General features: G+C 40.9%; 2 protein-coding genes across 2 annotated transcripts; one reads left to right on the forward strand and one right to left on the reverse strand.

Moving 5' to 3' along the window:
• Positions 1–4,066: 4,066 nt before the first annotated feature.
• On the forward strand, positions 4,067–8,171 carry LOC123993897 (protein phosphatase 1 regulatory subunit 14B-like). The gene is made up of 4 exons (XM_046296373.1): positions 4,067–4,598; positions 5,986–6,069; positions 6,275–6,307; positions 6,545–8,171. Exons 1-4 carry the CDS (start codon positions 4,404–4,406, stop codon positions 6,629–6,631), a joined length of 399 nt encoding a protein of 132 aa, XP_046152329.1. The 5' UTR covers positions 4,067–4,403; the 3' UTR covers positions 6,632–8,171.
• A 243-nt stretch (positions 8,172–8,414) lies between these two features.
• On the reverse strand, positions 8,415–12,930 carry LOC123993908 (peptidyl-prolyl cis-trans isomerase FKBP2-like). The gene is made up of 6 exons (XM_046296385.1): positions 12,819–12,930; positions 9,852–10,009; positions 9,573–9,685; positions 9,315–9,361; positions 9,078–9,113; positions 8,415–8,953 (listed from the first exon to the last, which is right to left on the reverse strand). Exons 2-6 carry the CDS (start codon positions 10,005–10,007, stop codon positions 8,892–8,894), a joined length of 414 nt encoding a protein of 137 aa, XP_046152341.1. The 5' UTR covers positions 10,008–10,009; positions 12,819–12,930; the 3' UTR covers positions 8,415–8,891.
• Positions 12,931–13,200: the final 270 nt, after the last annotated feature.

The following is a 13,200-nucleotide window of genomic DNA, read 5'->3' on the forward strand; positions in this document are numbered from 1 at the left end:
AAGAAACATGAAACAACTTAGACACAGCTCTGACACACACACACACTTATCCCAGCAGACATGCCACCGGGGGTCTTTTCACAGTCCCCAAATCCAGTACAAATTCAAGAAAGCGTACAGTTTTATATAGAGGCCTTATTGCATGGAACTTACTTCCATCTCATATTGCTCAAATGAACAGCAAACCTGGTTTCAAAAAACAGATAAAGCAACACCTCACGGCACAACGCCTCTCCCCTATTTGACCTAGATAGTTTGTGTGTATGTATTGATATGTAGGCTATGTGTACCTTTAAAGAAAATTGATGTAGTTCTGTCCTTGAGCTGTTCTTGTCTATTGATGTTCTGTATTCTGTCATTCTATATTATGTTTCATGTTTTGTGTGGATCCCAGGAAATGCAGCTGCTGCTTTTGCAACAGCCAATGGGTATCCTAACAAAATACCCAACAAATTGACAGAAGCTAACAGACAGAGCTAAATATGATGAAAACATTATGATACGGTGTCCTGAGCTAAGCTCTGTGATTGCCAGCTGTACTTTCACCTGCACGGCAGTGACAAACCACATCCACTGTAAATTCACTGTCATCCATCACAGTTGCCACGGCAGCAATTCATGCGCGACTCAAGGGTCAGCGGATCACTTGCACATGGTGGTTATTGGAAATTGATTCCATTCTGTACAACTACGCTTGTCATGTTCCATATAGCTACACTGTAGGTGTCAGTCGTCTGACACACGAGGGGCACACGTATTGCTGCACTGACATGATCATTTTGTTCAGTGTCAAGAATATGAAAACACTTTCATATAATTACTTCTGTAATTGGATCCTGGATATTGCAGTGGGGGAAATGAGTCTGTTTTGTTTAGTACAAATAGCGTGTACCTGCTAGATATACAGTAATATCAAAAACAAGAGTGGAGTAATATACAGTAATACAGTCATATCAAAATCAAGAGTACAGTAATATACTGTAATATCAAAATCAAGATTACAGTAATACAGTAATATCAAAATCAAGAGTACAGTAATATACTGTAATATCAAAATCAAGAGTACAGTAATACAGTAATGTCTAAATCAAGAGTACAGTAATATACAGCAATACAGTAATATCAACATCAAGAGTGCACTAATATACAGTAATATCAAAATTAAGAGTACAGTAATTAACAGCAATACAGTAATATCAAAATCAAGAGTACAGTAATATACTGTAATATCAAAATCAAGAATACAGTAATATACAGTAATAGAGTAATATCTAAATCAAGAGTACAGTAATATACAGTAATACAGTAATATCAAAATCAAGAGTAATATACAATAATATCTGTCTGTTCCTCATCAACACAGATGATTATTTTTCAAAAGTAGATGCAGAGCTTTTGAATGATCTTCAGAACCATGACAAATACATTCTAATTTCCATATGAGCAAAAGTGTGATTTATTCTCTCTAACATCCCACAGAGAGGACATGGCAGAGTTTCAGAGGGTATAGATATACATATATTAGAATTGATCAGAACTAACTTGGTTGTTTTGGACAATGAGTCACATGGTGAATCTTGTTAGTCATCATCATAGTGCCACCTCCAAGAGTGAGGATGAATCAGACACAGAGAAAACCAACCTAAATACATGGCTAAAGTAATCCCACTTGGTTAACCATGATACACAGCAGTACTATGTTTCACCACTTGAGCCAATGTTTTACATTTCAGTAATCATTTGAATACTGGTGAGTTGGTTGCCATAGAGCACACATCATTCAGCTAAGATGAGAATCAATGTCTAGTTCTCCCAAACGTCTGGTGCCTAAAACAAGTGGAAACGCCCTGCTAGAGTTCCCATATACTTTATGATCATCATACACTATATATACAAAAGTATGTGGACACCCCTTTAAATTTGTGGATGTGGCTATTTCAACCACACCTGTTGCTGACAGGTGTATAAAAATTGTGCACAAAAGCCATGCAAATCGTCATAGACAAAAATTGGCAGTAGAATGGCCTTACTGAAGAGCTCAGTGACTTTCAACGTGGCACCATCATTGGACTCTGGAGCAGTGGAAACACGTTCTCTGGAGTGATGAATCACGCTTCACCATCTGGCAGTCCGACAGACAAATCTGGGTTTGGCGGATGCTACATGCCCGAATACACAGTGCCAACTGTAAAGTTTGGTGGAGGAGGAATAATGGTCTGGGGATGTTTTTCATCCTTTGGGCTAGGCCCCTTAGTTCCAGTAAAGGGAAAGCTTAACGCTATGGCATACAATTACATTCTAGACGATTCTGTGCTTCCAACTTTGTGGCAACAGTTTGGGGAAGGCCCTTTCCTGTTTCAGCATGACAATACCCCCGTTCACAAAGCGAGCTCCATACAGAAACGGTTTATCAAGATCTGTGTGGAAAAACTTGACTGGCCTGCTTAGAGCCCTGACCTCAACCCCATTAAACACTTTTGGGATGAATTGTAATGCCAACTGCGAGGCCAACCTCACTAATGCTCTTGTGGTTGAATGGAAGCAAGTCCCCGCAGCAAGATTTCAACATCTAGTGGAAAGCCTTTCCCATAAGAGTGGAGGCTGATATAGCAGCAAAGGGGGGACCAACTCCATATTAATGCCCATGATTTTGGAACGAGATATTTGATGAGCAGGTGTCCACATAGTTAGGTCATGTAGTGTCGCAGTAGCAGCCCTTCAACAGTAAGGCACCACAGCTCCTTACACTTGTCAGATTGTTGGGAACGAAATGTATATTCGGCTTAGAGAGTAAATGTTTGTCTGGCTTTTTGGGACTTAAGAGAAAAGCTAAAAGCCTTTCTGTCCTGGTAGATTTACTCTCCATCGCCTTCCACCCACTTAAGGAAGAGTTAGTAGAGTCAAAGAAGTGTATTTTTTATTTTTACACTTTGCTACATTTTGCTGATTAACTTTTAAACAACTGAGCCACTCCTGTGAACACCTCATGTATTTTGTATAGGCTTTTCGTAGGACAGTGCAATCTTCACTTTACAAAGATTATTCACATCAAATGGGTAGGGAGAAGGAGGGTTTCCCAAACTGCACTTGGTACACGTGGTGGGGGGGACCCAGCCCTAGAGAACCATACAGCTCTGGGATAACTGATAAAAAAGGCCACTGAGCCAATGACACGCTGCATTAAGAGGAGGGATGAAGGGATGAGGCACACTCAAACTCTGAACCCCCCCCCCGACTGCAATAAACGTACAGGTTCTACTCAGGCACATTCTCAGCTAGGATAGTGTCTGTAGGCTCCACTGTCAAGCATGAGCCTGGCTGGAGAGAAGAGATGAAATCTTAAGGCTCAACACAGCAGGTGTGCCTTGACCAGACTGTATCTCAGTAATCTTTCGACCATGTTTTATTGATATGGCATGATGACAGAGGACATGGCTTGGAACCACATTTACAAAGAAGTGTTTTAATCTTATCCAACACTACACAGTTGACCAAAGCCTATGCAGATGAGGTTTTGCTTCCCAGGAAGATAGGATTAATGGTTGCCTTCTGCCCCCTGGTGGTAAAATCTGCTTTTTTTTTCACTTTTGGCAGCATTCTCACTTATAATTTATTGTGTCTTCTTTATTAATTTGACACTGGAATTGTTAATTATCCTGTATTTTTTATATTTTTTTATGCAAGCATCAAGGTATATCCAATGCATTACAATTGGATTTTGTCGGCCATAGCCCTTTAAACTCCATCCAGTCTGAATGTTGAAATTATTATGTTTTAATCTCTGGAGGGAATTACAAACCACTGTTCAGTTACAGGCCTATATGTCATTCATATTGCGTGGTGTATCCATGAAAAAGTGGGGTAAAGGTGCATAGTCATTGACATTTGGTACTTGGGATAGTCCAAAATATAAATATGGGGTATGGGAGTCTGCAACAATGAATTATATAACAGTTATTAACATGCGTTTTATCTATACGAATTTTGTAGGATACACTGTACAATGAACTGCACAAAGTATTTAACTTGGTATGTAACGACGTGTTAGAATGTACCAAGTGACAAGGCCTAAAACCGGATTTGGACTGTGCAACTACCTTGCCTACACGGGTATAGGACTGTACATCTGAAGGAGGGTGAATGCTCTGTATCCTCAAAATGCTTACTTATTTTTCACCAGACTATAAACTTTTGTCATCGATAACTGCATATTAGTGTGAAGCATTTGCGTGAATATTCTAGCCTGCGTTATTTTAATGAGTAGTTCAGTAATTGGTGCAATACCATGCAAATTCGGTCAGAGAGAACAATAGCGTCACCCGGTATTTAAACTGCAGATAAGAAAGACCAAATAACCCCATCTAAAATCGAACCAGTCGTATCTAGACGGACATAGGAGGACTATGGCAACATTAACAAGCCAGGACTCAACCGCTCAAGCGCGGGTTTATTTCCAAACGCCTCCCGGTACCGAGGACACAGAAGTCGTCCAGAAGCAAGGGCGGGTAACCGTGAAATACGATAGAAAAGAGCTGAGGAAGCGACTCAATTTGGAGGAGTGGATAATTGAGCAGTTAACGGATTTATATGACTGTGAGGTAAGCAATGACACATTCTATGATTCATTGTGTACTCCATGACAGATTTTTTGTTGTTGTACAACATTCAATGATCTCTACTTTGATTGGGGTTTATGTATGCTATAGAATTGCAGTAATATTAAAACCTAGGGCAATACAATAATTCAATAATATTACAAATATGAGTAGGAATTACAGACAAAATGTAGGGTGTGGCCACATCATTGAAATACTGCACTGAACAATTGAAGAGATGAGGTATCTGCCCAATTAGTGATGGACAGAATGTGCTGTTCCAATAAAAGGTGTGCATCATTCATTCATTGATAAGTAGACCTTGGCACAGAGCACTATGGCCACCGTACCTGCAAAGCTGTTACAGTACAGCCTCTACTCTGTAGGATTATGGTACATGCCCACTTTAACGTTACATAATGGTAATGCCTGGTTGTCTTTAACAAAGGAAATATACATGACTATGGATAGATATCCCACCCCACCCCCCCTCTGCTGATCCATGGAAATGCAGGAGGCACATACTGCGTGACATGTTTGTGATGTGTTCAACCTGAGCAAGTATGACTTAATCCCTTTCATTTAAAGACCCCTGTAAACAACTGGTTTTTTTGGGGGGGGGGGGCAACACCCCTCAGACCATTGGAGAGATATAGGTGTTTTGACATGGTTAACGTGTGACCTATTCACATAAAAGGGTCACAGTGGCCCCTATACATCAGATAAGTTAGTGGGAACCAAGTGGTCAACATTGTAGACTGAGTAGTAACATAGAGCACCTGCGCATGACACATTATTGCTCTTGTAATGAAATTGACCATTACCTATGTCATATGGTCCTCAAAGAGACCATCTGGGCAGGTAAAGAGCTAATTGGACTAATCATGACCCTGGCAGGAGCAGTGGGTGGCATATGGTGGGAGATATTGTCATTTATCAGCCTTTGATTTAGGCAGCAGACTCTGGGCCTCAGGGTTGTGCCAGAGTATGGGGTCTTGCAACTACTCCTTGACCTCGTGAATAAGCTCCTAGATAGATTATAGTTAGTTAAACATCAATACAATGAACTGGAAACCAGATTGTATTTCTATAGTGATGGCTTCTCCTACTGTCATGTTCAATTGAGTAGACAGCAAGGCAGTGGTCAGGAAGTCACTGCATTGTTTTCAGTACACACCACATAGGGAGGTTCAGCACATCCTGTTGTGTTAAGCAGAGGGGGGAAGCCAGGGATATTGGGAACCTGTGGAGGATGGTCAGGGGTGAGACTGTGGTGCAGGAATATTTAGTTTGATCCTAAGCCTGTCTGATCTAATCACCACTGTTTTTTCCTCCTGTCCCCTCCCTCTCTGTTGTTTTCACCATCACTCTCTCCCTTTGCCTCTCTCAGGAGGAGGAGATTCCAGAGTTGGAGATTGACGTGGATGAGCTGTTGGATATGCCCACTGATGGAGACCGGGCCTCCAGGGTCAAGGTGACCATTAAACCTTAATCATTGCTGACTACACATCTGTTATTGTCCTTTTCTATTGAGCGATTGAATCCGAGCTTGAGGCTGATCGCAATTCTCCCATTGATATCGTTACATGATTTACACAGAAGTTACCCACTTGGATCTGAAGTTAGGATCTGGCCTTGAATGGGGTTCATTTCCTCTTTCACTTCCTATTGTTTTGCAGGTTTTGCTGGTTGACTGTTACAAACCTACAGATGTAAGTTCGAAATTCTATCGGATTATTCTCTGCTACTGTTCAGCGTTTGTATAAGCCCGGCATTGGGTCAACTGATCCACTGAAACAATAACTGTCTGAAATCAACTTCCCATACATCGTTTTGACCAAGTTTCTAGAAACACAATGTAATACAGTAACGTGTGTGCAATACAGTAACATGCATAATAACAATTGTTCAGTGTTTCACAAAATGTCCCATTGTTCATTTTACTGCAGGCCTTTGTCATGGCTCTCCTAGAGAAGGTTAGAGGTCTGCAGAAACTCAGCACTCCGCCCAAAAAGAATGAAAAATCTCCCCCTTAGCCTCAGAACGACCGCAACCTTTTACAACTCAGTTCTACACAGGGACACCCAGCTAGAATCCCTCAGCACCTAGAATCCCTCGGAGTCGGCAGGATTGATAGAGGGAAGAGGATCGATCAATCACTTACTGTCTCTTTCTTTGTTTAAACAACTTCTTGTCGATATATAATCATGTTATACATTAACAGTAGTAAGTGATGAGTGTTATAACATAATAATAAAGTTTCGCATTGATAAACGGATTTGTTGACACGGAGGAGGAACATGCTAACGTTTAACTTGAGCTATACAAGTCACAAGCAGAGCATGACAAGTACACACACCTAATGATAGCTTATAGTGAATCATAACAAGAGGCAACATTATACAGTCTAACTTGTTGATTAATCAACTTAATTTACTGTATGTATAATAACAGCTTTGAAATAGTGAACTGTCACTGGTTGGTATTAGCTCGAACCATGTCATTTTTACAATGCCATTTTAACGACGAGATTTATCGATCAAGCAAAGTGTTACCGAGAATGGTTTATGTGGGATACGGTAGTTAAGTCTGTGTAATGATTTCAAGCCGAGCACTCTCAACTGTCAAATAGTTTTTTGAGAGGTAGCACAAAGGGCTATTTAACATTTTACACTGGACTAATTGGAGTGTGATCATTATACTTTGTTATACGTTTGACATGCGCAAGTGTCGACAGTATTCAAATACAAACACCAGCATGTCACACATGGGTTCCTGTAATGACATCAGTAGCCTACGGGTTTTCATGGCGCAAATACTGTCATTTCATTTGAAGAGTAGTGCATGACTGACTCTATAAAACACAGGGAAACATGGGCAAATAATGGTTAGGCCCCATTGAAATTCATTACATGTATGACCACAACAGTAAAAGCTTCTGAGCCCTACCATAACATATGGTTAAACTGTTTCCCCCTCCATATCCTCCAGCCTGGTGCCTGAGACTGGGGGGGTCTGTTTCTCTCAGACCTGATCTGAGAGTGTAGAAAGGCCTTTACTTTGTATAGCTTTTTATTTGTTTCTCAAACCAAATATACCTATATCATTAACCACTGCAAAATGGGATTGGAAAGGCCTTAGAATACAACAGAGACGATTGTATTGACTATTGTGGCTGAAGCGATGTCTTACGAGATGTATGATAGTTGGCCCTGGAGTGTAGCCATGTACAATATTCTGGTTTCCATTGTATACTAGAAGGTTCCTTGATAGGTCAATCAACCTTGAATACCATGACTATCATAACCATCTGTATACCTTACAAACATCGCTCCTTATTCTTTTGGACCCCCATCGTGATGTTATCTTGGGCAGACTTTTAACTACCATATTCAGTGTACCACCTTGAAGACCGAATCAAACCACAAACTGAGTATCTGCTGGAGGTCGGGACTGTATTATCTGTGGTGTGTGTGTGTTCAAAATGATTGCAAGACTGTAGTCATGTAATGTAGCAATACTTACTGGTGCTGTTGGCCAATTTGTTACATTTGTATTAAAATTCGATGTTTTACCTACTCAGACTTTTGTGCGCACTTCCGATGTTACTGTAAAGGGGGGCAGCTGGCCGAGCGGTTGAGAGCGTTGGGCCAGTAACCGAAAGGCCGTTGTTTTGAATCCATGAGCCGACTAAGTGAAAACTGTCGACGTAAAAGGCATTTAACCCTAATTGCTCCTGTAAGTCGCCCTGGATAGGAGAGTCTGCTAAATGTAAAGGTACTGTAGCTAAATATCTGCCGGGGGGAAAAAAAGTCACACTTTCAAAATCCAAATCTTTAATCTTTTACTGAAACAAGACCATTGGTCAAGTCTTGTATACCAATGTAGTGAAATTGGAAATCTGTTACAAATAAATCCTTTCAATAGAGCCCAAAAACCCTACTGAATAGTGCACCATCGCTTATCTTGTACTACCATATAGCATGTGTGTTATATGCCCTGTTATATGCCCTGAGAATGATGATACATTTAAGTCAAAGAGCAAGAGCTGGTCATGGCATAACGTTCAGGAAAACATAACACAGGAATGAGGTAAGGGGCAACTGAATGCTGAACTAAAAATGATGACATTTTTAAGGCATTGGATTCACCAGAGAGTACCAGTTACATATGATGTTAGTTATAGTTGAATAGTATGTATATTATGCAGGTTCTTCGATGGCTTATAAGTGGTAGAGCACACTGACTTAAAACCAGCACTAACAGGCCGCTGATTTTGCTTGAAGTTAACGTTCACTATAAATCAGACCTCCTCTCGATGCTGAGCAGTTCAACTTCAAAAATGAGAGTGGCACCACCTGTTGGAGAGACGTGGTAGTTACGAACAAAGAGAAGAAAGCGCTTCACAATAAAGACATGGTTACCTCAGGGACTGACTTGTAGAGAAAGCCTGTGGGAGTTGTAGAGAAATATCTGAAATACCTGGGATCTTAGGAGGCGCTCCTCTGTCTCCATATCCTACAAAAGGAGTAATATAAATGGAGAGGTCAGAACAGTGGCTGGCAAAATGGACCTCAAGGCTTAGGGCTTTTTATCTTTCATGATAATTGATTGGGTTTATATAATCTACGTGGATAATGCATGCTAGATTTAGTCATCAGTATAGGAAATATATAGGTGACCATTGGAACAGTGTGAAGTATCAGTGTGCAACCTCACCAAGCTCTGAGGGGATGACCAGTTTCCTCTTCTCTCCCTCACACATTCTAATGAGAGTAAGTGGGATTGGTGAATTAAGAACTTCACATGCAAGAGTCAAAGGTCAATTTGTTGTTACAACTTATATCCAAAAGCACATAATTCTATAGTTTTTACACTGTCTGCAAATGTAATACCTTCACAAGTCATCCAGTCACATGCATGAGCACACAAGTCCATAGGGGCAAAGAAAAAATGTAAATAAAAACAGGCACCAACCCGAGCAGGCCCTGGTCCCAGCCTTTGATGACTTGTCCGGTTCCCAGAGTAAAGGTAAAGGGCTGGTTCCTTGGAATGCTGCTGTCAAACTCTGTTCCATCCTCCAGCTTTCCCTGCAAACACAGTTATTGACTAAACACACTGTCATTTGTTCAAATGTGTCAATTTCTGCATCTCCATTATATTGGGATGACATTCATTGAATGAGCATTAGATGGAAATATATATATTGCTTTTCATTCAATGTCCAAAAGCAGACGCATCCTCCTTATTACTCACAGTGTAGTGCATGTTCAGCACATCCCCTTTACGGGACTTGATGGGGCAGTTGTCAACTCTTTTCTTGATGCCAATTTGGAGCTTCTTTTTGTCGACACCGCGAACTGACGGGGCCAAGGACAACAGAGTGACCACAAACAGCAGACACAGCCTCATATCTGGGGAACACGTGAAAGACTTAATGAACGACAAAAGTAAACACAAATTTCATAGGTCGCGTTCCCCTAGCCTTGTTCGGAACATCCTGATCTCGTGAGCTTCCATTGTTTCGCTGTATCCGTGTAGCGAAACAAAATGTAAGCTTGCGATATCAGGATGGTTCATACGAGGCTAGCATTACCCTGCTCAGACCTTCCCTGCATCAACCAATGGTTGCGTGCCACGTCAAACTGTGCCGTCGGGCATCAGACTGCTATAATGGTGCTTTCAAGACTGGGAACTTGGAGAAAAAATAAAACTAGGTCAAATCATGAGCCAGTGATCTTCTGGTCAGAAAGTCAGAGCTCTATAAAGATGCCAGAGTTTCCGTCATGGAATTCCGAGTTCAAAACCGTTTTTTCTAGTTATAATTTCCTAGTTATTTTGAGCGAGGCGTAACATGTGGGTCACGTATGGAACGCAGATTGGGTCTTTGCTTGTCAAAAAGGATGCACGTCAAATAACACTATTTGATGCGTCAAATATCACAGTTATATTATATAACGTGTGTTCTGAATTTGCACGTGTAAGCCAGGCGCCACCACTGCTATCAGTAGCCCTGTCAAAGCGGCACAAAAAAGTCTGCAAACAAGCAAACACCAGCCACGAACAATGTGTTTACAATACAGCGTTGGTAATAAAGCTTTATTTGTTCGACCGCAACTTCTGGGGTACCTAGCTAGCACCAATACAACCAACATGAAAACAATGATCAGTAAAACCTGCAGTCATTTTTATTATTCTGAGCAATGATTTAGGAATCATTGTGAGTAAGTATTAGCTAGGTAGCCACTTGTTGGTCGCCTATTGAAATTGAACTTCAGTTTATGAAAATAAATAGCCAGCCCGCTACTTAACCCTGTTGCCCAAAGGTACCGTTATTAGCAGCCAGCTAGCTTAATCTGGCTGGTGTGAAGCTAGCCACAATAAGGATTAGGCACAATGGTGGAATTTGCGGTTTGCCTTCAAAATAAAAGTACCCATTTGAAAGTGATGCAGAAGGTTACAATTGGTGGAATCATGCCATTAGACTAGATAATGTTAAGTGTAACAGAATGACTTTACGTCCGTCCCCTCGCCCATACCCGGGCGCGAACCAGGGACCCTCCGCACACATCGACAACAGTCACCCTCGAAGCATCGTTACCCATCGCTCCACAAAAGCCGCGGCCCTTGCAGAGCAAGGGGAACTACTACTTCAAGGTCTCAGAGCAAGTGACGTAACCGATTGAAACGCTATTTAGCGCGCACCGCTAACTAAGCTAGCCGTTTCACATCCGTTACATAAGCAAGGTTGGAATGTGAAGCAATGAAATGGGGTATCAGTCTACTTGGTGACACCCACAGAACATAACTGTGAAGAGTTTATGCAAATGTCAGTGGTGTAGCTCTTATCACGTGACTGTGTGAAATCATTGCACTGTACAGATTTACCTAAGTATTGGGGATCAATAAAATGAGGTATCAGTCTACTCAATGCCCAATATTATTTTTTTCTCTCCCAACGTCCTCCTCAGAGTTATCAGACTCCAAAACATCCACGCAGTATTGTTTTTCCTCTGGAATAGTGTTCAATACACATAGGTTGACAATAAATGTGGCTCAATTCACAGTTGTTTCAGAGTCTCGCAATGTTCTCTGGGTGTCACTGAGTAGACTGATACCCCATGTCATCGATCCAAAATCCATAGGTAAGACTGTACAGTGAAATAAGTACGCCTCCAATGCAATTCCAAAGTATAATATATCCAGTGGGATTTCAACATATTTTTGTCAAATTAACAAATTGTCTTTTGTTGATTTTAAATAACATTCCAACCTTAGATGGGTCCGACCACCATTAAACAAATAAGAACTGTCCTATAAATTAGGGTTATTTTAGATCATGTTAGCTAGCCACCTATAGCTACGGAAACAGATGTCGTTTTGCACAGTTTTTGGGGAAGAACATTTTTGCATCTGTGAGCTAGCCAGCTTTTTTTATGAACAGTACTGTAGGTGAGCGAGACAACTTTGCCAGCATCATAGCATACATATCGATGAATTGTTGTGACAAATGAAATACTAGTGATGGTGTAATCACAGTGTAATAACTACGTTAAAAAATGTATGAATAGGTTAAATTATTATGTGACATGCAGTCATATTCTGGTCTTAACACGTCACATAGTGTGATTTGACATGTATATTTTTTGACACGCAATGACCCAAACGGCGTTCCATAGTCACCTCCCCTGCTCAGACGTTGTATGCTTAGACCAATGGGTGCCTAACACCCAATCGACAGTGTCATTGACTGACAGATTTCTATAATATGTGGTTCGTTGATACATACATATCCATGCGTTGTAAGATCTGGCAGGTGTTTCTAGACCTCCAACTTTACAAGAAGATCACGTCATGATTTGACGTTTTTTTTCTCGATACCTCTGTTGTCTTGAAAGTACCATAGGATTGTTACACTTCATCATCAATGGGCACATGCTTATAGCAATAATACAATGGAAGCTTTTTGATAGGCCTATAGCTCCAACAAGTTGGGCAAGTTGTATTACTTGTCATTATCGAAACACAAAAATGTTGTGGCCCACAATTGTGCCGAGTTAACAGATAAGTTAGCAAGATAACTAGCTAACGTTATCGGTTGTGGCAATTGCTTTAGCTACCCCAATACATGTATTTAGCCATGCGTTTCGCTCATAAATATTCCTAACCAATTTCAGATCAAAAAGCTAGTTTACGTATCAGTAATGTCTCCAATAAGCTTACCAGCGTTTTAACGGAATTACACACAGAAGATAGTCGGTGTGCTTCAAAAATTCCGGAAGAGGAAATGGAACGATTGAATGGAATGTCGCGATATGTCTACGCATTGATTTTCTCTCCTGCTATTGGTTCGTTCTCATAGAGCCTGCTGGCAGAGAAAATAGTAGATTCTGAACGTTCCCCCAGGTGGTGCCAAAGTGCCGTTAAAGTTGGAATGGAAAGCAGACTGCCACATATATTGTATCTACAGTGTATTAATAAAGACAGGAACTCAAACGAATGATCATTTCACACACACACTTCTCGCACACGCAAACACCAACACAGGCAATGTAGCTATGCAGGAATGTTTATGATCTAAAGCAATATATTGATTGAAAGTCCT

Source organism: Oncorhynchus gorbuscha, linkage group LG02 (genome assembly GCF_021184085.1).
Source record: "Oncorhynchus gorbuscha isolate QuinsamMale2020 ecotype Even-year linkage group LG02, OgorEven_v1.0, whole genome shotgun sequence".
Classification (NCBI taxonomy): domain Eukaryota; kingdom Metazoa; phylum Chordata; class Actinopteri; order Salmoniformes; family Salmonidae; genus Oncorhynchus; species Oncorhynchus gorbuscha.

Excerpts from the sequence above, each read along its gene's own strand:
- LOC123993897 (XM_046296373.1), top strand. The coding sequence starts at position 4,404 with ATGGCAACATTAACAAGCCAGGACTCAACCGCTCAAGCGCGGGTTTAT. Across the intron at positions 4,599-5,985 it reads CGGATTTATATGACTGTGAG|GAGGAGGAGATTCCAGAGTT; the intron begins GTAAGCAATGAC and ends TGCCTCTCTCAG. Across the intron at positions 6,308-6,544 it reads ACTGTTACAAACCTACAGAT|GCCTTTGTCATGGCTCTCCT; the intron begins GTAAGTTCGAAA and ends ATTTTACTGCAG.
- LOC123993908 (XM_046296385.1), bottom strand. The coding sequence starts at position 10,007 with ATGAGGCTGTGTCTGCTGTTTGTGGTCACTCTGTTGTCCTTGGCCCCG. Across the intron at positions 9,114-9,314 it reads GGTCATCCCCTCAGAGCTTG|GATATGGAGACAGAGGAGCG; the intron begins GTGAGGTTGCAC and ends CTCCTTTTGTAG. Across the intron at positions 8,954-9,077 it reads AGCGCCTCCTAAGATCCCAG|GTGGTGCCACTCTCATTTTT; the intron begins GTATTTCAGATA and ends TCTCTCCAACAG.